Genomic DNA, 27,776 nt, shown 5'->3' with positions numbered 1-27,776 from the left:
TCTTAATGGATCTTATCTCAATATTACAATTTTTTCGTAATTTTCTGAGAAAACTGTTAATATGGCGCCCAACCCAAAAATGTTCATACTCGCGAACTCTGAAGCCAAAGTCCGTTGACTATTTCACTTCACGAAGTTTTGATTAATTTCTATTTGGATTTCTATTCTAAAAATGGCGCCCAACGTGAGAATTATCTGAGTTTTTGTTTAAAGATTTTCTTTTCAATTAGTTATTATCCCAATCGCTTCCAATATTCCATAATTGCAAAAAAAAATGGCACACAATGTGAAAATTAGACTGTTTTCATTTTCTTGTTCCAATCTCTGTAAACCTTGAAGTCATTGACATTGAATCTTATTTGATTTGCTTTCAAAATACTTTAACTTCGATTATTTTTAAATGACGCCCAAAGTAAGCATTGTCATCAGAAAACTAACAATACAGCCCCTCTGTTCACAACAGACTAAACTTTTCAGAAAATTGAACAACACCTAAATTTCATACCTACTCAATACTACTTCACCCTAATTGTATGTGACTGTATTGAATTATTTGCATAACTATCAAAGTTGTTTAAAGATGATAAGAAGCAACTCGTTGTAGGTAGCTAAGTTAAAATTAAAAACATCAAATTAAGTATTCTAACATGGGAATGAATAAGTGACATGGGGAAAGGTAAATTAAGCAAATGCGTGAAGATTATAACCACACATAATGCAATCACGCATACAATTAAATTCTATGAGAATTTCTTCCCCCAAAATAAAGTAAAATTGTGAAGATTTATTTTTAAAATTATTTTTTTTTTTTTTTTTTTTTTTTTCAAGTCACAAAACTTCCACGATAGCAAATGTGCAACGCAACCAACCGAAAAAGTTTATGCACTTAAAACTCAAGACCGTGAAGAAGATGAGCCTTGTAATCGAAACAATGTATATGGCTCCGTTGCTTTTTGTATGATGGGAATACGATGTTACTTAAGTGAAGTAGGTAGTCTTTAGAAAGCTAAAAATATATATATACAAGGGGGAAATCAGTAAATCACAATCTCGTGTGAGAAGTCAGTATGGGAGCAGTCCCCATAAAGATTCCTACTTTTGATGATGAGTAAAAACATATTATTTCCAAGTGTTGTGTTGGTGTATAATTTTTTGTATTGTGCAGTCTATGGAACACCATTAAATGGGATTGCTACGCTTATTACTTCTTTCTATGGATTCCGTAACAACGAGGGCATTAATTTCTTGTTTAAGATGTCAGCTATGTATACCAAGCAAGTTTTGTGATTTTCTAAATGGTTTAGTTACCCCTCGAACAACATGAAAAGCATGACATGCAAAATTAAGTTTTCTACAAAAAAATGCAGGGACACTTAATTTTATAATGATTTGGGAAGTGTTGATAGACAGAGATTAAAATACAAAAAGATAATTAAGATAAATTATCTTTTCTGTGAGACTAATTTAATGAATCAAATACACTCCCATAAGGTTTTAACTCTAATCAACTTAATAAAATTTAACAAAAAAATGTCCTCAAAGTTCAACAAGTATATACAAAAAATTGAATCCAACGAAAAGAAAAAATCTCATGTACAAGCACAATGGAATTAAGCATCACTCCAGACTCGGTTGTGTCTTATATTTTTTCCCCTCTTTAAGTCATTCTTCATCTTGTTTAATAAAAATAACAAAACAAAAAAGCAACTTGGGGAAAAATTGAAAACCGACATAATTCCATTTGATAGCAAATACCATTCCACCGCATGATGATGGACTAAGTAATTTATATTGGCTCTGACATAATGACATATTGCCATAGCCTTAATTGACTCCAATAATGGCCGAGACTTGCTACTGTTTGTTATTCCTTACAACAAGGCCAGTCAACAATAATTAACTTAAAGTACATTAGACATATTTTTTTTAAGCTAACATTTTTAAAACCTTACCGCGTGATGACGACGACGTTCAAAAATTAGTCAGTTAAAATAAAAAAAAATCTAAATAAACTACGCCCAGAACGTATGCAACATAATTTAGGATAATCGTATTAAATCTCTGAAAACAAAAAAAAAACTGAAAATCAAACGTGAAATCACCTTGAATTAATCTCTTGAGTGAAGGAAATATTTTTCACTTCATTTAACCCGACCTTCAATGTAGGGCAGATTATTTCACAAAATACTTCGTCGTCGTACCCCATCTACTCTTATCATATAAGGTAGTAGAATATTCATCCCCTAAAAAAATTTAATGAAAACAAGAAAAAATCATAACTCAATATGTGATGTCTTCTCTTGCCTCTTGAGTGTGTGTATTGGAATGCTTCATTTTGCTTCTTTGGTTCTTTGCTTCTTGATATTGTGTGCACGTGTTCCTGGGGTGTGTATAGTAATTCCTGTAGGTACAACGTACAAGTACAAGTATATATATGGAAAGATTAAGGAATATTGAACAAGGGGGAAACTAAATTCTGGTGAGTCTGAAGTGATGGCAGTGTTTTCATGGTTCGTTGTTGATTCATGTTCTGCTGCTGCTTTGTCGTTGTGTCTTTTGTTTTGTAAGGAAGAAAGAGGCAACGATAAAAAAATAATAATTCCCAAGAAGGAAAGAAAACCTGTAGAAAGAAAATGCACAAAATTGGGTCGCATATTCTTGCTTTAGGGTGTTCTCTTCGATTTTTCTATATTTGGGGTTATTTTAAAGGATTTAGGTATTTAAAGTGTTTTTTTTTTTTTTGCTCTTAAGTGGCGCCCAACAAGCGGTTTTTGGTATGTTGGGGTGAAATTTTTGTTAAGATTGTGTTTTAAAGCTGAATTTTCAAGTAATGTGGATTTTTAACGAAATATTCTTTTGAAGAAGTTAAAGTTAAAGTTTTTTTTTCAGCAAACGAGGTAATAAAATGTTTGTATTAAGGAAATCAGAACTTGTACGGGGTAGGTAATTAAATTTAAGATTTTGTCAAATTTTTTTTTTTAAATGACATAATTTTGTATATTTGTTTCAACTTAGAACAATAACCGTTTAAATTTATTTAAAAGAAATGCTTTGGAAATGGTTCCCAACGCGAAGATTTTCACTTTAGTCAAATTTGGAATGGTTTGTATTCGTATTTGAATACATTTTTTTTAACTGGCGCCCAACGTGAAGATTTTATATTGATTCTTAATTGCTTATTTATGTTTTAATATGCTTCTTTTTACTTTTTTTCGGCACTGTTATAATTTCGATATCGAGAAGATTATAACACGTATCTGGTTGACACTAGTGACACCTCTGGTCTGTGGAGTTCACCGGTTTGACCTCAGAAAATGGAGTTTAGCCTCCTTATTTTGTCTTGTTCCATTTCTGAGGTTAATTGAGAATTGGTGTTTTTGCATTTTCCTGTACCAAGTGTTTTTAGGTCTATCTTTCTTCTTCGATGGTGTTCCTATTAATATTACCTTTATGACTAGTTTCTCAAGGGCGCCCAAAACTACAATTTCAAATGGCGCCCAACGCAATTTATTATTTTTTTTTTTTAAGACTTTGATTTTGTGTTCTTTTTTTGTGTCGCAATTCGTCAAAGTAAGATCAAATTCATTCATAAATCTATTTAACACGTGCTGACTGATGACGATATCATCATTCTGCACGTTAAAACATGTATTCCTTTAAGAGCATTGCAAAAGGATAAAGAATATTTAAAAAGGGGAATATTTAATGTTCATTGTTGATCGTGTCATTTCTTATAAAGAACAGGAAACGAAAGAATAATCAAAAAGGAAGAGAACCTGTGACAGTCCATCGCAGAACAAGATATCAAGTACTTGAATTAGCAATTTGAGTTACGTATTATGGTGAAAGGCAGACAGGATGTATATGTTTTTTTTTGGGAGGTAAACGCCTATAAAAAGGATCTTGTGATCCTAATTTACTTTTCACATAACACACGGCCACGATGTTACATATTAACAATGGAAGAAAAGTGTAGACATGGACTCTGAACAATAAAATTAGTACTATGTCCATTAGTAAATAATTTCAGTACTGTACAGTAGGCCAAAACAAATTACGGATCTCTGCTCTTCATAATCAAAAACTTGTTTAAATTGTTTACATAAATTTTGATTTATATAAATTTCGGTTATTCTGGTGGCCAACCTGAATTTTAAGAGTTTTTTATATTTGTCAATATTCTCGTGCAGTCTTGGTGATGTATTTCAAGCCGTTTTTTCTCATATAAATTGTTTACAGCAGCCATTTTTTTTAGGAATTAACTAGCACACTTTTATATGTTATTTAAAAAAAAAATATTTAACACTTATCTAATGAATATTGTTTTTTTTTTTTTGTCTTTCCAGGTATGTTAAATTTGAAGATAAACCTTGAATAGTGTAACAACAGACCGGAAGATGGTAAAAATATGTATTTAATTTATTTTTTTCTTTTATAAATATAAATTTCAAACTTCTCAAATATTAAATTATTTATTTACAAAAAGTAAGACTCTCAAATAAATTCAAGTTGTATACTTGTCTTAAGGAACAAAGTTGTGAATTTTTTCATCATTTTCCTAATTTACTAAAATCTCAAAATCGATTTTTTTGTGAGTTCATTACTTGACCTTTATTGTATTCTTATCGCAAAAACTTACAAAAAAAGATATTGAATTGAAGGAACGTAATAAATAAATAGAAAAAAAAAACGAGTCGGTACGTAAGGAGGTTGTGTTTTTTTTCTTGTATTTGTTCCCCTTCATAGGTAGATTGGATAACAAACAAAAAAAGAATGCTAAAAAGTTGTGAAATCAGATACCGACACACATTTTTTTGATATTCAATTTTTGTCGGAGCGTAGGAACGAGTATATTGTTATTAAAAAAAGGTGTAGACATAGATTTTTTTTCTTTCGAAAATTTTGAATTATTATTATTATCATTGAAGATAAGAGTGTCTTTATAATTATAGACCCTTGACCCAGCTGCAGCTGGGTTTATTTTATGACGATTGAGTATGATTTGGCAGTAAAAGGAATTCCTTTATACTTGCTTCCTTTTGCTTTGAGTATATAGGTTTTTTTTATGAGTTTAGGAATAAACTTATCAAATATTAAATTGAATTTAAAGAATTTTTTTTATTTTTACGTGTGAGTCTGTTATTAGTTTTCAATTCCTGGCATACTTCCTTTTCTTTAGGTATTAATGAATACTTGATGATATTTTAGAAAATTGTAATTGTAGATTCTAAATGACTACACAATGTTATCTAAAAAGGTGTTGCATTACGTATTGCGTTATCTAAAACTGGAAATCAGAAAGTAGAAGTAGTGGTATCTTTTAGTAAAGTAGTAGAATCTTCTATTGATTTTATCGAAATAAAGAACAAAACAGCTGAAAGCTTTTCTGGTACGACTTGAAAGCTAGATCAAAGCTGATTTTCTTGATAAAGGTCAGTGTTCCGCAAAAAAAAATATCCTAGGACATACATACAATGTTTTTGGTTTTTGAATTTAAATCAAAAGTTTTGATCAAATTCAAAGCAATAAAATCCACGCAAACTAGCTTAGATTCCAAAAACCTTGTATTTAATAACCCTAAATTGTTATAGAACCTTTTATTTATTTCCGGTTATCTAAATACGTCGTGGGTGAAAAAAAATAGATTTTAAAACCACTCTCAACATGAATCTTAACTCGAAAATGTAAATATTCCTAGTCTTAATATGTTGCTGGACATTTCTAATGTTCTTTGCTGGTTTTGTCCAAAACAACCACATTTGAACTTTCTAATCCAGAACTTACAATTTGAAATTGATGTTTTTCCCATGAAATTAAAGACCTTCTATTCGGATTGCATTTTGTGTTCCACAAAGAAAAAAACATGCTTAAAATTAAAATGAAAATTGTTACAAAGTTTTTCGATGGTATTTGTTATAGTGTTCTTCGTAGCAGATCCTATTATCTTGAATATCAACACTTTCGACCAAGTTTATAGAAAAATTTCATGTTAAGACAAAGCTGCTTGTCTAGAAAATTTCGGCAATGTTTGAATGTTTTTGCCAAGTTTATGACTAAAAATATTTCAATTTATAACAGTTATGACAGTTTATCGACATTGGAAAAAAAATAAATATAATTCAAGGCGCTTCACTAAAAGAGATAAATGCAGGTCTAAACACCTAGGGTTCAAAGTTGCCTCGAAAACTATTAAAAGAACAATAGTTTTCAGTCTGTAACCTCTCGTCAACAAGTTGACCCTGCTTTTGTGTCTTTTTTTTAATTAAAAAGAAGTTGATTGCAAATATGAAAGGCTAATAAAAACATCAATTTAAAGTACCTTACAACCTTAGCACACGAACAAATTTATCTTGGTAAGAATTTAAGTCATCTTAGTAAAAAAAGACAATAAAGTCTTCAATTTTCAGAACTCTTTTTTGAAAAAAGAAAAAAATCCAAGTTGTTAAGCAACAGAATTTCCTCTCACAAAAAAATAATATATCCCTTCTACGTTCAAAGCTTCACAGCAACATACAATTTTCTATCGAAAAACAAATCGATATCAACTCATCATCAAATTACATTTTTAAAATTAATTCAAATTAGATATTTATTTGCTTTATTAGTTAGCTTTCCTACAAGTAAACAAACAAATGAAAATAAAATAAAATTGATAGAAAAAACAAACAAAAAATAGAAAAAAAATATAATAACCTGCGAGAACGAATAAAATTATCGCATGGCATCGGTAGCTAGCGACGATCATAACAATTTATACATTTGCGCTTGAATTATTTTAATAATGTTAATTCCGTTTGCATTTATAAATTGTTTATCCTTAAAAATGAACGCCAATCATCATCGACGATATGTATACTTTTGCTCTACTACAACATACATTTTGCTGATATGCTGCTGCTACTGCTGCCCCCCTTAGGGCAGCAACACAGCAAAAGCATACAGAGAGAGAGAGTTGGTTGTTCCAATCCATATCAACACAACATACATACAATCCATCCCTATATTCACTTCTATCCCTAGGTATATCCTCTATCATCCTATATATCGACCCCCAACTGAGAATACAGCACGAGGATTAATGTATTTTATCGATTTTCCATGCAGGTAGGGTCGCTCGGTCGGTTGTTGGTCGTTTCTCTATATCTACTCTACATGCTACATACTACTACTGCATGCAACTTCCTTTCTCTCCCCCCTTTTCATTGAAATTCTCATTGCCATAGCCGCATATAACCATATAGCCACAGCCCATGACATCTACTCATTCTATATATAGATACATACAAAAATATAGGTGTAGGGGTACGAGGTACCTATTCTCATTCCAAATTGTTGACCTGATGCCTGTACCCACTCCCACTTTATGTCACCCCTCCACCCCCACCATCATCATCATCATCATCATCCTCCATCATCCACATCGTCATCCTCATCATCATTCGCATCAGAACTCAGAACAACACTACACTATAACAACCACCACCAGCACCACTGTCAACCAACAACACAAAATTTGAATATTGCATCATTTTAGAAAAAAAAGGGGTTGAGTTTGTTGCGAAATAAAAATTAAAAATTTTCCAAAACACATCATTTCATAATAAAACACAAAAAATAATAAACAAATAAACAACAAACAAACAAATACATAGAAACAAAAAAAAATAACTTAAACCTGAATTCTGCTGCACTAAAAATAAAATTTCTATACAAATGCTTTTATGCCGCAAAAAAACTTGTACCTACCAGTATGGTGACCATATTTTTTGTAATTTTTTTTTTAAATAACAAAATGCAGACAAAAAACTTAAAAAAATAAATTTGAAATATTTATCACAATTTATAAAGTTGATTGAGGAAGGGGTTTCAAAACATATGGCTATGAGACCGGCTACCTAACGATATTCCTCAACTTATAATGAAAAAAAAATAAAAAAATGTGTGTGTATAACAGAAATATTTTGGTACAGTCGTCTCGTAAGAGTTCCTCAAAGCCATAGTTTCGATTTTGAAAAGGTTTTTAGTTCCGGTCTATATGTAGGTATTTCTTGACCTAAGAGTAAGAGTCCATTAAGGACTTAACGACTATGTGCCTGTCCTGTACCGCTCACAGCGCCATCTCACTTTGTTTGAAATAAACAAAGAGGTACGTATAATTATATTGTTAAACTGTTATACAAAAAAATTACATCGGCAAAATTGCATCTCTGGGTTGATGAAACATTTTGTATGAGTTTTTAAATTATTCATGTTTTAGAGTAAGAACATGGTCTTATGCTTCATTTTGTCAAATTAAAAGAAGAGTGTTCAACATACTTTAACAGCCATATTATTGACTCTGGATTTAGTTTGGATTGAAGTTAATTTTAAATCCAATCGCTCAAATCCGAATTTCATAAATCCAAGGATTTAATTTTTTGTTCATATTATTCACTCAAAAAAAAAAAAAAAAATTATGTGATTATTCAATAAATTTTGATATAATTTGCATTTACCTTTATTTTTCCTTCTTAAAATACTTGACAAAGCAACAGAACACTGTGAAAATGAATTTTACATCTGGATTTATAAAGTCCAGAGAGCACATACAATTTATTTGGATTTGACGAGATACGATTTAAAAATTTGGATTTAAGTAGTGAATATTATTGAGTTAGATTTATTTTTGAAATTTGGCAATTCTCTACATCCAGATGTATTTTTAAACTAGTGAATAATATGGCCGTAAGTGGTAATCAACTGTTATAAATGTTATTAATTGAGACTTATTTTATAGATAAAACTTTAAAACTTTCCACTTAGCTCTCACAATTGCACAATTTCAGAAACTAAAAGTTCAAAAGTTTGGCAAAAAGGAAGCTAAGTGAGAGTTAAAAATTATACCCATACTGGAAAATTAAGTTATCATGAACAGGGGTAGTTCGAAATAGTGTTTTAAAGATTTGTACAAAAATTGAATTAAAAATTTTTAAAAGTGCTTGAGTTATGCTGTGTTTCTTTTTACTTGCGATAGTACCTATCTATATGTATATCAAGTAATGCATTCGTAAAAAAAAAAGTTGAGATAACATTTTTCCATGATATTACGATGGTAGAGAATGCCAAAAAAATGGGTCCCGGAAGTCCGTCTGTCTGTCTGTATGTCAGTCTGATAGTCTGTCAGTATGTCAGTCTGTCTGTCTGTACAAGGAGCTACAGCCTAAACGGATGGACCGATTGACTTCAAATTATGGAATTATTTTTTTTTACCAAAAATAACGGTACTTGTCATATACCAATTTTAGTAAAGTTGAAATTGCTCAAAAACGGCTCCAACGATTTTGTTTAAAAAATTCAAATGTTAGTTTTAAGACAAGGTCTATCTTCTAATAAAAAAGTTTTTTTTTTGAAAATCATTATTAACGGTACCTGCCATCAGGGTTGATAAAAATCATGATTTTTTTGTTTCTGACAGATTTTTTTGATTTTTTTAAAAAAATCATGATTTTTTTGATTTTTTTTGATTTTTTTTGGTTTTTTTGATTTTTTTTTGATTTTTTTTGGTTTTTTTGATTTTTTTTTGATTTTTTTGATTATTTTTTTGATTTATTGATTTTTTTCGACTTTTTTTCTGTATTCTTAAGATATCGTTTAGCATAATGATAGACTTTTGTTTTGACAAACAATCTTTAACAAAAATATCAATTTTCTTTTCAAATCAAATCAAGTATGCCTTGATTTAATGCCCAGGTTTAAAAATTTGATCGAAATTTTGTTCTTTTCATGAATGTATATATGTACATATGTATCTGCATTGCATTCTCGAATATTTAAATTTTCAAATTCAAATCAAGTATGCCATGATTTTTTGCCCGGATTTGAAAATTTGGTGTTTCTTTTACTTATTATTTGGGATTCACCGCATTCATAATTTGTTATCTTTCGCTGGTTGAAACGCATCTGAAAACTTTAAATACAAAACATTCTTAATTCTGTAATTTTGATAAAATGACTGGCCGCAAAAAAGATCCAATTTGGACACACTACAATGAGATTCATGATGTGAATAAAAAAGGGTCAAGAGCTGTTTGCAAAGCATGCAACAAGGAGATCCAAGGAATTCCGCAGCGATTGAAAGAACACTTTAAATCGTGTTGTGCACATGTACAGAGTAAGTATTTTTGAATATTTAATTAAAGAATAATACCAACATTTTTTTCCATAACTATAATATCTTTTCTTATATTCTAGGTCCTGGTTCCTCAATCCTTTTTACAGCTACCACCACCGGCAACCAAGCAGCTGATCTTTCGATTCCACATGCAGCTAGTTCTTCAGAACCCAGTACCAGCGCAAGCGGGACAGAACATTTGTTATCTCCTCCGATCGCCAAAAAAAGCAGAGTACAACCGATGACAAATTTTCTGGTAAGAACATCTGAAGATCTGAAGAAGCAATTAGATCACCAAATTGCAAGAGCTGTGTATGCTACAAACAGCAGTTTCCGATGTGTCGAGCATCCTCAGGTGAAGAGAACAATTGAAATGCTCCGACCGGGTTATCAGCCACCGTCAAGGTTTGATTTGGGAAACACACTGCTTGAAGAAATATATAACGAAGAAAAGGAAAAATGTTTTTCTTCCGTGAAGGACCAGACGGTTAATTTGTCGATAGATGGTTGGTCTAACGTTCATATGGAACCCATAATTTGCGGATGTGTAACGACTGAGACTGGAGAGGTGTACTTACTGGAAAGCATCGACACGTCCGGGAAACCCCACACAGCTGATTATCTTCAGGAAATATCGAAAAATCTCATATTAAAATGCAAGACGCAGTATAAATGTAGAGTAGCAAGTTTTGTTACCGACAACGCCTCCGCCATGACCCGAATGCGATTGGATTTGAGATCTGACGATGACAATGACGGCATTTTAACATATGGTTGTGCTGCTCATATTCTAAATTTACTGTCAAAAGATTTGGACATTAGAGAGGTGCGAGAGCATGTCGTGCAAGTCGTTAAATATTTTCGCAACAACCATGAAGCGGCCGCAAAATATAAAGCAGAGGGTGGTAGATCCCTAATCATCCCACACGAAGTACGGTGGAACACCCTAGCGGATTGTTTTCAAACATATTTGTCTGAATGGCAAACAATTTTGAAGGTATGTGAAGAAAACAGAAATATTATAGCTAGTGCCATTTACCAAAAAGTTACAAACATGATGCTTAAAAGGTCGATCGAAGATCTGTTGAAAATCTACAAACCAATTGCAGTAGCTTTAGATTCCTTACAACGAACGAATGCCTCGTTATCAGATGCAGTTGAAGTCTTCAAGCAGCTGGAGTTGACGTTTGAAGAACAAGATGCCAATCTTAACCAGATATCAGCGCTGAAAAAAAGATATAAAATGGCCTTAACTCCTGCTCATTTTTTATCTTATATGCTGGATCCAACAAAAACAAGCTTCGCATTGACATCTGAAGAAGAGAACACAGCCCTCGAATATGCCCAAAGCGAATACGCGGGAACAGGCCTCCTTCCTCTGATAATTAAATTCAAGTCAAAGACCGATCCATTCAAAAAAGTGTTATTTTCAGAGGAAGTTTTAAGGAATGTAAAACCACTACAGTGGTGGAGGTCTCAGTTGGGTTCAAATGATGAGCATGGCGAACTTATGCCAATCTTTAACCAATTGTTTACGGCTGTGGCATCCTCTGCGTCCGTGGAAAGAATATTTTCAACTTTTGGCTTAGTCCAGTCTAAGCTACGAAACAGGCTGGGAAACGAAAAGGCAGCAAAATTGGTGTTTCTTTTTAAATATTATAACAATGAACAAAAAATGAATACTTAATTTTAATTTGCTGTGAAGAGTGCATTTACATTTTTGTATGATTTCTTAAGGTTCCTAATAAAATAATTTGATGATAAAAAGTTGCGATTAACAAAGTTTTTCTTTTTAATGATTCTGTTTCAATTTTTTTCATAAAAATCAATTTTGATTTAAATCATGATTTTTTTCAAAAAAATCATTTGATTTAAATCATGATTTAAATCATGATTTAAATCAATTGATTTAAATCAATCAACCCTGCCTGCCATAGAACCGTTTTTTTTTTCTTAAGTGAGATATTCTCCAAAAGGGCTTATTCAATTTTAACTTATATAACTCAAATATAAGCCAAAAATAAAATTTCGAAAAAAATAATTTTTGGATTTTTAAACAAATTTTGAGTTATTTTTTTTTTTTTGAAAATCAAATTTTCGTAAACGGGACATTGTATGTTTTTGAAATTTAGTTTTTAGATGTTGATTAGTGATTTCTACAAAATGGCACACCAATTTTATTTTAAAACTTTTTTTGCAAAAAATAATTCATAAAAAATTAATTTGAACATTTTTTTTTTTCTACAAATGCATCTTATAGTCCAAGAGCTAGTGGCACATTTGACTAAGGTAGCTCTTGTAAGGCTGAAAATTTGTACAGTGGTAGTTTTTAGCATGCTAAGTAAGAAAATCTTGGTCTGGCAGGCCTCAGCGGTGCACATCATATATATATATGACCTTGAAAGTTTAATTTTCAACTTTTTTTGTCCAAAATTTGACTTTGAAATCCATTATTTCAAAAAGTATTGATTAAAATAACTTGATTTAAAAACTAATATTAAGTGTAATATTCTGCCTTTTGAAAAATGTATCAGTCATACCTGTAGGTGTTGCCGTCGTTTTTAAATAATTTTTTTTTATTTTGAGTTACTTTTTTAGAAAATTGCCCCTCCCTCCTAAACGGGGGGAGATAGACACCCCTTTCCATAGTAAAAAATGCTTCTATTTAACTCCTCTACAAGAATCCGTTACTAATTTTCCCCGCCTAAGTTATCGTAAATTCCTCAAAAAATATAAATTCAAAAATAAAAATCTGAACCAAAAATGGTTTTCTTAGGCGGAGAAAATTAGTAACGGATTCTTGTAGAGGAGTGAAATACAAGCATTTTTTACTATGGAAAGGGGGGTCTATCTCCCCCCGTTTAGGAGGGAGGGGCAATTTCCTAAAAAAGTAACTCAAAATAAAAAAAAAATTATTTAAAAACGACGGCAACACCTACAGGTATGACTGATACATTTTTCAAAAGGCAGAATATTACACTTAATATTAGTTTTTAAATCAAGTTATTTTAATCAATACTTTTTGAAATAATGGATTTCAAAGTCAAATTTTTGGCAAAAAAAGTTGAAAATTAAACTTTCAAGGTCATATATATACAGTCAAACTTCTTTATAACGAACCTTCAAGGGAACACAAAATTGCTTCGTTATAAAGAAGTTTTATAAAAAATTCGTTATACAGAAAATTTATTTTTTTTTAACACTGCAAGTGTTCTTTTATACATATTTAAAAAAATATGGTACAAAAACGAACTCATCTTAAGGAAATTTATTCATTTTAATATTTTAGTTAAAAACATATCGATTTTGAAATTGAACATGCACAGTTTCGGTTTTTGTTTTAAAATGAAAATCTTCCAATTTAGAAAGATGAATCAAAACTTTAAAATTTTAAATTAATTCTTTAAAATTGTTGATAGTGTACTAAACGACACACCAGCCACTTCTTTTTTCTTTTCTCCATTTTTAACATTATCAATAATAATCGCCAATTTCTCTGATAGCGAAATAGCCTTGTGATTCGCGGACTTAAAATGTAAACTCAAACGAACGATTCATCTGTCTATATGCGTACAATTCCTACAACACTACACATGCACCCTTTTTCATGCATCCATACAATAACTTTAAGAAAATTCTTTCCAAAACGGGGAGTTCCCTTTTAAAACTCGGAATAAAAATCTAAGTGAGCTTTGTTTTCAAATTTGAAAACTGACATTTCGTTATAAAGAAACAAATTTGCTTTTGGGTCAAAAAAATTAGTTCCTTATAAAGAGAATTTCGTTATAGGGAACTTCGTTATAAAGAAACTAATTCGTATGGGATATTTTTTAAGGGGAAGGGGAACGAAATGAAATTCACTATAGAGAGAATTACGTTATAAAGAAGTTCGTTATAAAGAAGTTTGACTGTATATGATGTGCACCGCTGAGGCCTGCCAGACCAAGATTTTCTTACTTAGAATGCTAAAAACTACCACTGTACGAATTTTCAGCCTTACAAGAGCTACCTTAGTCAAATGTGCCACTAGCTCTCGTACTATTAATATATCAATCAAAACTGCATACTTGTTTTGGAGGCCAATTTGATTTCAGATTTTGTTTTATTTTTTTTTTAAACGAATTTTGTGTTGTTTTTTTTTGCACCTAAATATACAATATACATACATACATTTATGTACATTGTACAATATATGTACATAGTACCTAAATTTCCCAAATTTCTATATAAAAAGTCTTAAAAATTTAAGCAACTTGAACTCTAAGAGCAAGTTCGTGCGACCCAGTCGTGCATTTTATTTTTTTTTACAAAACCCGTCCAGAGATTCACTGTAGATAAAAAACAAATTTTTTTCTTGCACCTAAAAATCCACCTTTTTCCACCATATATAGTGGTCAAATATGAGTAATTTGAAATTAAAAGTCCATATAATTCAGTTAGACAAAAATATAAAAGTTAAGAAATTATATTACGTAGTGTCTATGTCGTTTTCTATTGACGAACCTCAGAATGAGATTTGTGAATCTGACAGCTGAAAGGGGGGTGAAGAGGGGAAATAGTGGACAAATCTTAGATTTAATGATCTATTTGCGTCTTGAGATTCAAAAAAATGACAAAAAAATGAATCTGAGATTCAAGAATCTGAATCTGGATTTTGAGCAAGATTCACGCATACAAACACACGCACTTTCACACACACTCCTCTGTTTGACATTTGTCTGAACATTTGTTGTTGTTTTATTTTTTTATACGCACAGATTTCGTACACAATTACAAAACTAGATTTCATATTCTATTTGAAGTGGAAAATCTGAAATTTTCACACAAAAATCTCAAAAGTTAATAGAAAGCGACATTATGTAGTGAAACTTTAATACTCGTTCGATCTACTTCTGCCAGCAATTCCGAACGTTAACAATAACGTTCACTCGTTCAGTTCGGAATTGTATCTTCTTCGCCAGATATTTTCCTTCCTTTCTTTATTGCATTCTCAGCCAATTGGAACAGCGATTAGAAAGACTTATCGTGCGCTTGATTTCTGCACTGATGACAATTGCCGAGCCTACAAAAGTGACAAATTTCTTGATTACTATAAAATTATACCAAGTTCGATTTTGAATAGACTTTACTTGATGACTTTGTTCGCTTCTGATTTCATGCGAAAAAGCATTAGTTAAAATTACAAATCGATAATAAAGTTGAATGTAGCGATATTGAATTCTCTACCGGATTTGGTGTCTTCTACCGGATTTGGTGTAGTCTAAATATCTTCACATCAAGCAAGATTTTAGAAGGGGGTGCTTTCGCTAAAGAAATCTTGGGAGAAAAAGTTTTTCCAAAATTTGACTGATGTTGCAAACGAAGTCGGGCTTAATCCAGAGATGTCATTGTGCTTGTCCTTCTTCGCATAAGCGAATATTTTGAAAATTTTCCATCCTTAAAGAATCCTTTGTCTATTATTAGATTTGGTTCAAAATGGCCTTTAAAGTGGTTGACGAAGCTTAAATTTTCTTAGATGCATATAGTTTGGTGCCTTAAAGTTACTAAGCATCCCATGGCATTTATTATTGCTATTTAAAACTCCGTGTGATGAATGCTTTTTAGCAGCTTCTTCCGTTTTTCAAGTGTGCCAGGATACAAGTTCCTCTAAATTTTCAGTACTGGTGTTAGTTTTTGAGTCGAGAAGTTTTCTGTTGGTTGGAATAAATGATTCGCTAACGTAATTGATGTATTTTTCTAGTTGATGAAGATCTGTTTTTGACAATAGTAAATGGTTCAAGACAGTTGTAGAATAATTAAGAAAGCCAGAAGTTGCCAAAAAAAATAATTCAGGCTTTCATGTTTCTGCGACACTGAGACAACGCAGGGGTTCAAATTTGTACCGAAAATATCAGATTATTACGTATTGAATTTTGTGTTAAGATATTCGCCTTAACAACTAAAAGTCCAAATTAATGAACCTCAAATTTCTTGATCATTGAAGAACCGAAAGTTTTATGATCTGGACCTGCAGAGAAAGTGATTGGGTCGCATTTTTGGTTGATGAAAATAATGGTAATGTTAAGAATCATAGAATTTTCTGTGGTAATGTTTGAAGATTATTTTTGGACAGATTTTAATGGAATTGACATGAATGATAATGTTTCATTAATATGGTGCCTTTTACTTGATTAAACATTTGATTTAATAAATAATGAAGAAGTTTGGTAATTGTATAATCTCGTGAAATGGTTCGGTCGAGTGACTGCTTGTTCATGCAATTTTAAGGCGTTGAATTTCTTCTGGAATGAGGTAGAATTGGCTGCAATATTTCAATTACCTTGTGTTTTATTTTAATCCAAAAAAATTAAATTGAAAATTCCTGTTTAAAATTCTTTTTTCAATATCGTCCCTGATGAAATATTGGGATGGGTTGGGTGGTCCACCTGGTAGAAATGTCGAATGGTGTTCGTCAACTGATATAAATACAGTACATAATGTGATACATACTTTTATGTATATAAAACCACCCATCTGGTCACCATTCACCCACCTACATACCCATTTTTTGTTTTTTGTGTGAGGGGAACATATTAACCCATCATCTACCTACTCAAAAATCGCCATATCCTTTTTTGTAAAAAATCATCAACAAAAAAAAAACAGTAAAATAAACATAAAATATTCGCCATTATTATTTCGCGATGTTGATTATTTTTTCCTGTTTTGTATATATCTCCCTACATACTCGTGTACGTACCTACATATCGTCCCGTTTCAGAGTTTCTCGATTTTTAAACGGATTTCCAAAAAATAACGAATGAAAAAATATTTAATTTTTTTTTTTCGAATTCTTTTTTTTGACTATGGAAAAAAATCCTTTTAACAAGCACATCCCCATATCCCTCTCTCTCTGGTCGTCCTCGCGCTGACCGTCCACATGGAATGGAAGCTCGTCGGGGCTCAGGATACATGATGAGTATATGGTTTTTGAAGCCACCTCGTTTCACCCATATTTCGCCAAACCAACCAACCAACCTATATGTTGGATTTCTTATGACTCAAAACTATTTTCATTCATTTTCTTTTTTTCCATTATTTTCGTTCTTTCATCTTTTTTTTTTTTGTTGCTGTTTTTTTTTCTCTGTTTTGCTTCCGTTGTCCTGAATTCGACACTGCCATTCTCAACATACAACCGGAGATTACAATTTTTTTTGTCGATTTCTTTTTCGCTTTGGTTTTTTTTTTTATTTTCTTCTTCTTTTTGTGTTTTTTTTATTTTCGTTGCTGCTTTTATTATTTCGTTCATTCGTTCGTTCGCCTGCTGTTTACTACAACTACAGCTGTATAGAGAGCAAAGCTGCAGGTTGTTTCAGTTATTCCTTCTTTCATCGTTCGTTTGTCCATTCATTCGTCCCTCCGTCTGTCGTGCATGTCCGTCCGTCGCGTGGAAATTTTCGGGCCACACTCCCTACTCACTACTGGCACACTGGGTCTGGGATATTGCTCATACTTATGCCTCGCTCTCTCTCTCATTCCACTTGTCCTGTTTTTTTTCTCGTCCTTTTGATTTTGCAATCCCCCACCGCTTCACATAACTACAACACTGTTCAACGGTTGTTTGCTGCATTAAAAGGACAAGCAAACAAGCTCAACAGCAAAGCAAAAAAAAAAAATCTTCAACAAAAATTTCAAAAAATGAAAATGAAAAATGATGAAAAAATACGCACATAAAGCAAAGCAATAACAACAATAGAGTGGCAGAATGGACGTCGACAAAAAAAAACCCATAACATTCATACATACAACTTATCTACCCCATCGATCGCTCCCCCTCCTTTTTATATTTCCCATAAAAAGGACCAACATGAATTTTTTTTCGCTGATTGGCAACGTATCGAAGCACAACCCTTAATTATAAAAAAATAATTGTCTACCCCCTGGTTGAGTACTCAAAATGAAAAAAAAAAATTATACCCATTTATATATATTTCGAAACATCCCCCATTATAATTTTTGGCATGGCAGTAAATGAGGGGAACCAACTGCCCCCTCGTTTTGTGTTCTTATTTCTGTGTTATTATGTATGTGGCCCCGAAAAAATCGGACCCAGCCTCCCGCCGCCGCAATAAAAAACCGAACTCGATCCAATTAAACAAAATAAGTTGCATTAAAACAAAAATATTATAAAAATGTACACAGAAAAACCTCCTACATCCCCTACCACCACCTCCCAGCTGCAAAAAAAAAATGTATTATAAAACACAAAAACACATCGAATTCGCGACTATAAAAAATAAAGGGGTGTACCCCTTTATGTATGCAATTCGTAAAAAATTATAAAGTCTCTGTGTGATGCCTTGACAACTACCTACAACAACTGCCAAGCACTGGGCGCTGAGATGAGCTGTGCTCTAAAGGATGCAGCATATATACCCGTCGAGCCGCACCGGCCGCCGTTCACAGGTATGTCATTTTCATCGTTGTCGTTCTGTATCCTGTATGTCCCTGTTCACTGTTCAGCCACACCACATCACCTCTCTTTTTCTAGGTGTATATAGCTTTGCAAAATTACGAACCAAAAAAATCACAAAAAATCGAAAACTGTCAATAAAGCAAAAATAATATATATCGCACAGTATTTCGTTTTTCGTGATGTGTTTTTGGGGCATTTTTCTGTTTCATTTTTGTTAAATTTTGGTTTCGTATTTCGAATCATTTTTTTGTTTTTGCGATTGCGATTTCATTTTGGATACTTTATTTTTTGTTTGGATGAATAAAAAATATCTCTTTATAATGGAAGTAGATACATGTACAATATACACACAGTAGAACTTCTCTAAGCAGAAAAACAAGACTTTTGCAAGATTTCTAGTTTTTCTTTTCATTTCCATTTCACTCCATTAATTTCCATTTCATTCAATTCAGTTCCATATATTTTCGTTTCACTCCTTTCAGTTTCATTTCACTGCCTTCATTCCGTTTCACTCCATTCATAGCCATTTAATTCTTTTCATTTACATTTCACTTCATTTATTTCAATTCATTCCCATTTCACTTTCATCATAACTCTTTCACTCCATTCATTTCCACTTCTTTCAATTCACTTCATTCATTTACATTTTACTTCATTCGTTTCCATTATCTATTTCACCCGATTTCACTCCATAATTTCTAGTGAAAAAGTATCCCGTCAAAAAATGTGGAACGTATACAGCTTTAATCACATTAACTGAAAAATAAAAAAAAAACGAATTTGAAACTTTCAACGACAATAATTACTAGTAGTTGACATGAGAGAAACGGCAAATGAACATCATACAAAATGTTAAACAGAAAAAATGAAAAACAATAAAATAATAACAATCCACATTCTTTAACCAATCTCACAAAATTGCATGTACAAAATAGTGGATCGCATTCCTTTTATTTCTTATTTGAGTATAAACTTGTGGAATATTAACAAAACACATACCAACTCTATTTACAAAATATATACCTGTGGAACGTATGAACTTTCTATTAAACCTTAAAATGTGTATGTGCAAAAAAAAAACACAATTTTAAACTTAATTAAATTGATAAAAAGTCTAGTGAATATTGTTGAATGCATAAATTTCATCCAAACCTCGCACCCACTCGTGGAATCCAAAATGAACACGTTCCACACATTTCAACAGACACTTTATGTATTTCCAATTGTAAAGAAATCTATCAAATGGAAAATAGCTTGAGAGATTTGTAAAACTTTGAAACTTCTCCTCCTCATTTTTTAACAAAATGTGGAACGTATTTATTTTCATATAGCAATTAAGAAATAAAAATCTAACTGGAACGACAAAAAAAAGGAAGCATCACCGCTTATATTAAAAGAAAACTCTGAGAATATTGTTTAATGTATTCATTCTTTAATATAATTCAAATTCTAATTTTTTTTAGCATAAAGGCAAGTGAAGAGGTTAGATTGCAAATGGAATGCAAGACTCAATGATCTAGCTTTCAAATTTTATGAGAAATGATTTAGCTTTCAATTTGTATGAAATTTCATTGTGAGTATTAGGTTTTACACCATTTCACATAAAATCAACCATGAATGGTTATCCCCCCCCCCCCCTGGGGGTTAATTTGTGGAACGTATTCATTTTCATTTCATAAAGGATCGAAAACCAAATCATGGTACATCATTCCTAGTGAACACGTAAATGCAACCTATTTCTCGTGAAAAAAAATGAGGTTAAAAATATAAAATTATTCCACCTACACCATTAATAACTAAAAATTAAGAGAGATTTGACTGTATTGTGTATCGGCGGGCAATCATCATTTTGACTGCCCTCCAAAAACAGCATATCATAACCCAGCATCACCATCATATTCACCCACCATCCAACGGCGAGTGTAGGGTAAGATTTTTTTTTGGTTCTCAAAAAAAATTTATATATCCGCACATCCACCCACAAAATGTGCTGCTACTACCACCATTAAGCCCCTTCCCGCCCAATGGATAGATGGAAAAGCCCAAAAAAAAAAATGAATCCACGACAACCAGGACAACGACGACGACCGTCGACGACGAGAATCAAACTGCCAACTGACGTAAAGCGGAAGTATACCAAAGAGAAAGAGAAGAAGCGGCGGTAAAAATAGTGTGAGAGCATCAAGGTGTGAGGGAGGATTTGGGATTCAACGACGAAAAAAAAAAAGAAATATGATAAAAAGGGTGGAAAAAAAATCAGCAAATGAAATCAAAAAGAAATAAAGGACAAGTTTACTACCCCACCATAACTCCATGAATCTACCCGCTGCCGCTTCAGCTGCCAGCAGCGCCGCCAATGTGTTGCTCCTCTGTACCCCACATTATAGTCAGCCAACCGTCATCAGGCTGGTAGTCGTACAGAGTTAACCATTGAGCTGCCTCTATCCCAAGTACTCATCACCAGTCCACCTCACCGCACCCCATCACACTATATCAAGGTATGGGTGGTGTGGTGCATAGATATGAGGAATTGTGTTGTTGTTTAACGGTATACTACGACTATGACTACACAAACACACACACTCACTCGCACACTGTGACCGTATTGAATACCAGGATCATTCATTCCATAGTCATCATGCGGCTCTAAACCTAAATCTAAAAGGACCACCCAACCTCCGACCTGGTACGTCACCCGTCTCATCATCATCATCACCACCATCATAGTCGTAGTCGTCGTCGGTCGTCCTGGTCCTGGTCCTGGTTCGAATGATGCTACAAATACTTTTGCTGCTGCTGCTACTACTACTTCTCTATGCTCCTGATGCTGATGCTGGAGCTCTCTAAAGAACAACACAACTGTGGAACACCCAAAAACCTAAAGTGGCCAAAACAATTGAATTTTTATTTTGACATAGTTCTTGTTTTGTTTTTGTTATTCTGTTCTCTTCTGTTTTTTGTTTTTTTTTTTTGTATTTTATATTGCCCCGTGTGTCGTCTATGACTTTTTAGACTATATGGCAGTGGCATCTACCAGCAGCACAGTAGGTACACCTTTAAAAGACACAAAAATAGGTTAAATAGACGCAGTTGCATGTTTGGTGGAATTAAAATGAATGATGGGGTTTTTCGTTATGCAGAATTGCACTGCAGCCTCTGAGAAAAATAGACAACATTGTTAGCGGTGCGCGGTGGTCGTTCGCTCGCTTCTCTGACAGGAGTTAAAGGTATATTTTATTTTTATGCAGTCGAGAATAATTGAAAGGAAGAAACAAAAAAAAATTATGTATCAATCATATGTTATAGGTACGAGGAATATCTAAATGGAAAAAAGCAGCCTTAGTCTGTGATTTTGGTTTCTTTTTGGTTGATTTTTCAATACCACTCAAACAAATTCAACCATTTTGATTTAAATTCTTTTTTTTTTATAATGTTATTTTTTTGTTTATTTCATATTTTTAATCAAGATTTATTTCAATCCCTTTAATGTCTGCATAGATACACAATATGAAAAGGGGAATGCTATCGTACTTCTGCAAATTGTATATAAAATCAGATTTGGTCAGACATTTCTTGCAGTACCGAAATTATTTGTGTTTCAAGACCGTTTTTTGAAGGTTTTTATATAAATTTTTTAAACTAAATGAAGCTTTCAAATATCAATTATCTCAATTTGTTTTTGTCCGAAGCTTATCAATTGCCTTTGCAAAGGCTCAGAATCGGAATGATTTTCAACAGTTTTATTTTAGAGTTCCAATTGACTGTCAGACCTATAGAAAGATGCCAAATATTTACCAGTTGTAGCTTAAATTTTTAAAAAGTGATCTTCAGATACACTTCGACACACTTGCTTTAGTTTTTCTGAAGCAAAGTATTCATTTTTAATGGTTTGTGAAACTAGGACTGGCACATTTTTTTAATCCCGCCAAAACAAAGAAGACTTAGAATCGGCTTTTTAGATTCAAGCCTTCATTTTGTTTAACAATACTTTCAGTCTTTTAAGGAACTTGCAGACAATTTGGAAAATAGTAAAGGCTTACCACATAAAGTCAAATAAATCAATCTAATTTTTTTTTGCAACGTGCCATACGAGATACGACTATCATTCGCAAGTTAATTTAGTGAATATTTTGTATCTTAGAAATAGATTGACAACGGTTCTTTATTTGTTTATTTGTCTACAGAGTAAAGATATGGGTAGTTAGAAAAGTGCCTAAGACAGGTATGGTAGATTTTTAAAATATTTCCACTAATTTTGTGTCATATCGCTGCGCCTGGTTATACCAAAAACTTTAATACCAATAACTCACTTTTGCTTTTTTGGCGTTTCTTGAGTTTTGAAAAAAAAAAAAACAACATGCAATGTCTTGTCGAACCAGTGCAAATATATTTCACTGTTAAAATTGAATTTCACCCTGATAGGGCTGTCAATTGGGCCTCTATCATCTTTTTTTTGAAAAAGCTATTTAACATGGAAAAAACTGTAGAATTGACAAGACTTGCTGATTTTTTATTTCGTTTCCTTGGTCTCTTGCGTAGAAAAATTTAACAAACTCCAATTACGATACTTTTTTTCAAATTCAACAATTATAGGGGAGAGTGGGGCACTTTTGAACACGGGGCACATTTGAACACTGTGCATATAAAATTTTAGCATATCAATCTTTTTTAGAAGTATTTCGATATTTGAACCCGTCAACACGATATCCATAAATGTCAATGACTTTCCATCGTTATCTCGGCTGACTTTCAGATTTATAGGTGAAAGGTGATTTTTATAGTGGTTTTGCATTATTTCAGTTTATTAGTTGTAAGAGTTTAAAAAAAAATTGGTAGGTGATTTCAAAACGCAATACAATTTTTGTTAATGGTTAATGAATTTTAAACTAATTGACGGTGAATTTTTGAATGAATATATTAATGTTAAATATTTATTCAACATTTTATGTCGTTGACACAGTTGGGGCAGTTTTGAACAAGTATGTTGGGGCACTTCTGAACATGTTCAAAACCGCCCCGAGCAGTTTGTATCAGACATTTTAAGGACACTTTAATGTGTTTTATTTAATAAATCGTAATGTTCTTATAAAAAAAATAATGAAACTAGCATTTGTGGCCAAAATTAAAGGAAAAATGGGAATATGTACAACATAATTGAAGATTTAAAAAAATGCCTGAATTCTTCAAGTTCTGCTAGACTTTTCTCGATGAGAACTCGATTATATACCGCTTAAGCGTAATAGAAATTAAAGTCAAGCTACCTACACCAATTAATGCTCCTGGTACATGAAGAACATCCGCTTTGTTAACATTTAGATTTAATATTTAAATCTAAATGCGATTTAGATCGCAAAATAAATCTATTTTACTCTGAGAAGCAAAAATGGTATGAATACCATTTTTCTAAGATATATTTTAAATGAATTTTTCTTGGTTTTTGTTTTTCTTTTGAACTTATAAATGTGATAAACTGATAACTATAGTATACATTTTAATGTTATTTTTTCTGATTTTTTATTATTTGTTGGTTAATTGGATATGATATAATAATCATTTTGGAGTTTTTGTATGTTCTTTTTAAAAAACTAATAAAAAGTTAATTATTATTTATTCATTACAACGAAACTAATACTGTTGTTCAAAAGTGCCCCTTTCATGTTAAAAACTGCCCCATACATGGGGCACTTTTGAACATAAGAGCCTGTATTTTTAAAACATCAAAATTCAATATAAATAATTTGTTTAACTAACCAAATGTTCTTTGAAATCGAAGTTTAATGTTACTGTTTAATGTTAGTAAACTTTACAGATCAAGAAATCGAACATATTTCGTTCAAGCAGCTTCAAGAGCAAAAGGTGTTCAAATGTGCCCCACTCTCCCCTACATATATTCTACGATCTGTTTGAATAGGGTAAACACCAGTTCACGATGAAACAGCATAAAAAATAGTAAATACTAGCAATATGAAATTAATAAGTATAAACTAGGTTTGATATGTACAAAATGTGGATAAAAACGGTTCATACAATATTTCAAGTAAAAGCATTTACTATTTTAATGCATTCGACCCAATTTGTGACTTAGCATCAAAATGTAGTTTCATTGTCGAAAATTAAAAAAAGCCAAAATACTGAAATAGTACAATCACACAGCACACAGACAAAAAAAAAAAAACTCGAATACTGTACAAAAAAAAGTTGGTCTTAAAAGCATCCATTTCCACATTCAAATATGGTACAACTTTCCGTCAAGTCAAACAACCTCATGAAGTTTTCTGAATTTTACCTTTGACAGTGTTCGAAAATAAATTCAATGCTGCCCAGATACGCCATATTCAAATTTAGATAAATGCTTCCACTAATACAATGAAAAATTATTTTCTTCAAACATTTTCACTGCTGAACATCTTAAGCATCCTCGGTATCACTTTTTTCAATAGTTCCCTGATGTTGTTTAGTAAAGACAAAGCTTTCGGTCGAAAAAGAAGTAGTTATTTGCAAGTAAATTTGCTTTTTTCACTTCAGGGGAAGTACTTATTGTTAAGAAATTGTTTAAGGCGATAAATTATCTAAAAAAAAAACTCAACTAATGTCTCAAGTCTGAACCTGGTTGAAAACGATATGGAAGGGATGTTTAAAGTATAAATGGCCAACTCTTCCGTATTGCTTCAATAATGTTGCTGATGATTATTTCCCGATAATGTTATTGCTTTTGAAGGCATTTAAGTAAAATTTGCTAGCTTGAATTGTCTTGAAGATAGTATTGGGGTGCTTGTATTTGTTTTGAACGTTTTATAAAGGATCCATTTTTTTCTCACATGACTAATATAATTTTACCAAAAATAATTGCAAAATTTTATTGTATTGATTTTTTAATTTTCCCTAATTTAATATTTTAAGGACGGACTACGCCTTCAATTTGGTTGGAAGTTTTCATGTTTGAATACATTTTAAAATTATATTTTTTTTCTTTATGTATTACGCTGATATACATAAGTCTAACCTCAGAATGAATTTTAATCACTTTTCAAAGAATGATTGAAGACCTTCGTGCTGCAGCACCAGGGCTTCCGTTTTTTTTGCAGTGCAAGTCCGTCCGTCCATAAAGTACGTTAGGTATACAAAAAAAACGAAAAAGTAAAATGTTAGTCATATCCTGGTTGCGTGACTTGTTTCACAAGTCAAATGTTGCAAAGGTAATAATTCCTTTGTTACATCAAACGTATGCATAGAAGGTGTATTGCAATTTGCATTTATTATATGAAGTACACTCTTTTAACAGGACGACGACACAAAAATAAAAAAACAGAGAATTAAAATCTCGTATAGAAGAAAGAAAGGAACTTATGTAATTATTTTCAAGAATTCTGCAGTGGATATAAGTAGGTGTGTATACCTGCCAAACAATAGGCTAGGAATTGTTGGAAAAACAAATAAATTTTTAAACATCATAAATAAGTAAATTGTTAGAATCATTTGTGTGGATAAGTTTTTATTGTGACAGGTGCATTGCATCTGGAAGCAACTCGCACAAATACTTGAGTCTCTTGTAACATTAGATTGTAGGTACTTGTTTTCGAAAAACAAAAAAGTGCTGGCATATTCTGGAGATTCTTCAAGATTTGTCTTCAGAGCAGGTTCCCCATCAGGTAATGTCATAATAACAGTTCTATTTACTTTCAAATGATAGTTGCTTTCATAAAAAAGTTGCAAAAGTTTCTGAGAACAAACTTTTCTTGCAACAAGAAGTTGAGGGAAAGAAAAAGCTACCTGCCTATTTTTTGGCATAGTTATAGAATAATAAGAAATTAACTTTCAAGCCATTCAAAATTCCTCACAATATGTTGCGAGCAACCGAAAATCGCATACACAATTTTCAGCAACAAAAGTGATGGACCAAACAGTTCATGGCAGCAAATACAAGAAACTTCTTTTAGAAATGGAATCATGCCTACGAAAAATGTTGATAAATCAAAAGTTGCAAATTTGTTGACTTGATTTCTTATAAATAGAAGAAATGGAAACAAAAGTTGTTGGCAGCAAAAAATATACCAAAACAAAGAGTTGTTTAAAATAAATGTTTGCTCCCAGAAAAAATGTTTCAGTCAAAAAAAATATCTACAATTTTGCGAAACTGAAATTTTTGATAGAAAAGTTTTTGGAACTAAATATTCATACAACAAAATTTCCTGGTAGCGACATATTGACAGAAAAAAAAGCGGAATCGGGTCAGGATCAAGAAGTTGAAAAGTTTCTAGAAATAAAATATACAATAAAAGATTCTGAAATCAAACTATTGTTGTCTGCAAAAATATTGCTGTGATATAACAAAAAAAAATGGCTGGTATCTAAAAAATTACCTAAAAAGTTGTCAAAGATTTTACATGTTTCCCATTGATAGTAAATCAATAATTCTGGAAATTCATATCAACACAAAAAATTTTTTCCAGAAAACAAAGCTCCTTTAATTTCAAATTTACATATATCCTGATGTGCCAATACTCTTTGATCTAGTCAAATCAAAAGAATACACACACACTCAACAAAAGACCAGAAGGGTAGAAAAATGATTTAAAATTAAGTCCGACCACTTGTACATCTTTCAACCCCACTGTGTCCATCATCATCATCATCATTCTGATCCACCGCCGTCGCCACCACATCGTTTGCTACTAGCTCTTCCATCATATCTCTCTCGCTCTGCAAAATCCCCCTTGAACTTCCTATTCCAAATAACAACTATAAGCACACCAACCCTATCCCCCCTAGTCCATTCTCTCTCTCTTTCTATCCCTCACTCTTTTTTTATCTCTCTCTCTCTCTTTTCTTTCCTAACCATCACCTCACCTCACCATTACCTTTTTTTTAGATTCCTGAAACGGTGGCGGTGGCGACGGCCGTGGAAAAAAAGGTTTCTATTTCATCCATCCATCCATCCATCCGTTCATTCGCCCGTCAGTGAGATATTTGCGAAGGTAGAAAATAGACATCCCCTTCAATGCCCATACTCCATGCTGCTAAACATGCACACTCTTCCCATTCCCATACCATCCGACCGCCACCACACACCCATATGTATGTTCATCCCCAAGCGGGATAGAAAAACAGAGCAAAAATAATGGAAAAAAATAGATGAATAAGAAGGAACACACAACAACAACAAAGAAACAA

The 27,776-nt window shown here is 32.2% G+C and overlaps 2 protein-coding genes across 4 annotated transcripts in view; both read left to right on the top strand.

The window, feature by feature from the left end:
• LOC129919957 (neuroguidin) overlaps positions 1–27,776 on the top strand; it is a 90,762-nt gene that overhangs the window by 52,309 nt on the left and 10,677 nt on the right. The window contains exon 1 of one of the 3 annotated variants that reach the window (XM_056001089.1): positions 4,381–4,400. The exons of 1 other annotated variant lie outside the window; for it this stretch is intronic. In XM_056001089.1, coding sequence (XP_055857064.1) covers positions 4,398–4,400 — 3 coding nt within the window. In that variant the 5' untranslated portion in view covers positions 4,381–4,397. Of the gene's footprint in view, positions 1–4,380; positions 4,401–18,535; positions 18,596–27,776 lie in introns of those variants that run through there. One more of the 3 variants, XM_056001087.1, reaches the window with a different exon arrangement.
• LOC129919956 (uncharacterized) lies at positions 9,562–12,029 on the top strand. Its single transcript, XM_056001086.1, has 2 exons — positions 9,562–10,150; positions 10,231–12,029. Exons 1-2 carry the CDS (start codon positions 9,988–9,990, stop codon positions 11,835–11,837), a joined length of 1,770 nt encoding a protein of 589 aa, XP_055857061.1. The 5' UTR covers positions 9,562–9,987; the 3' UTR covers positions 11,838–12,029.

This window comes from Episyrphus balteatus, chromosome 4 (assembly GCF_945859705.1).
Source record: "Episyrphus balteatus chromosome 4, idEpiBalt1.1, whole genome shotgun sequence".
Taxonomy (NCBI): domain Eukaryota; kingdom Metazoa; phylum Arthropoda; class Insecta; order Diptera; family Syrphidae; genus Episyrphus; species Episyrphus balteatus.
Note: the sequence above shows the minus strand (reverse complement) of the source record. Positions and strands in the feature narration are given on the sequence as shown.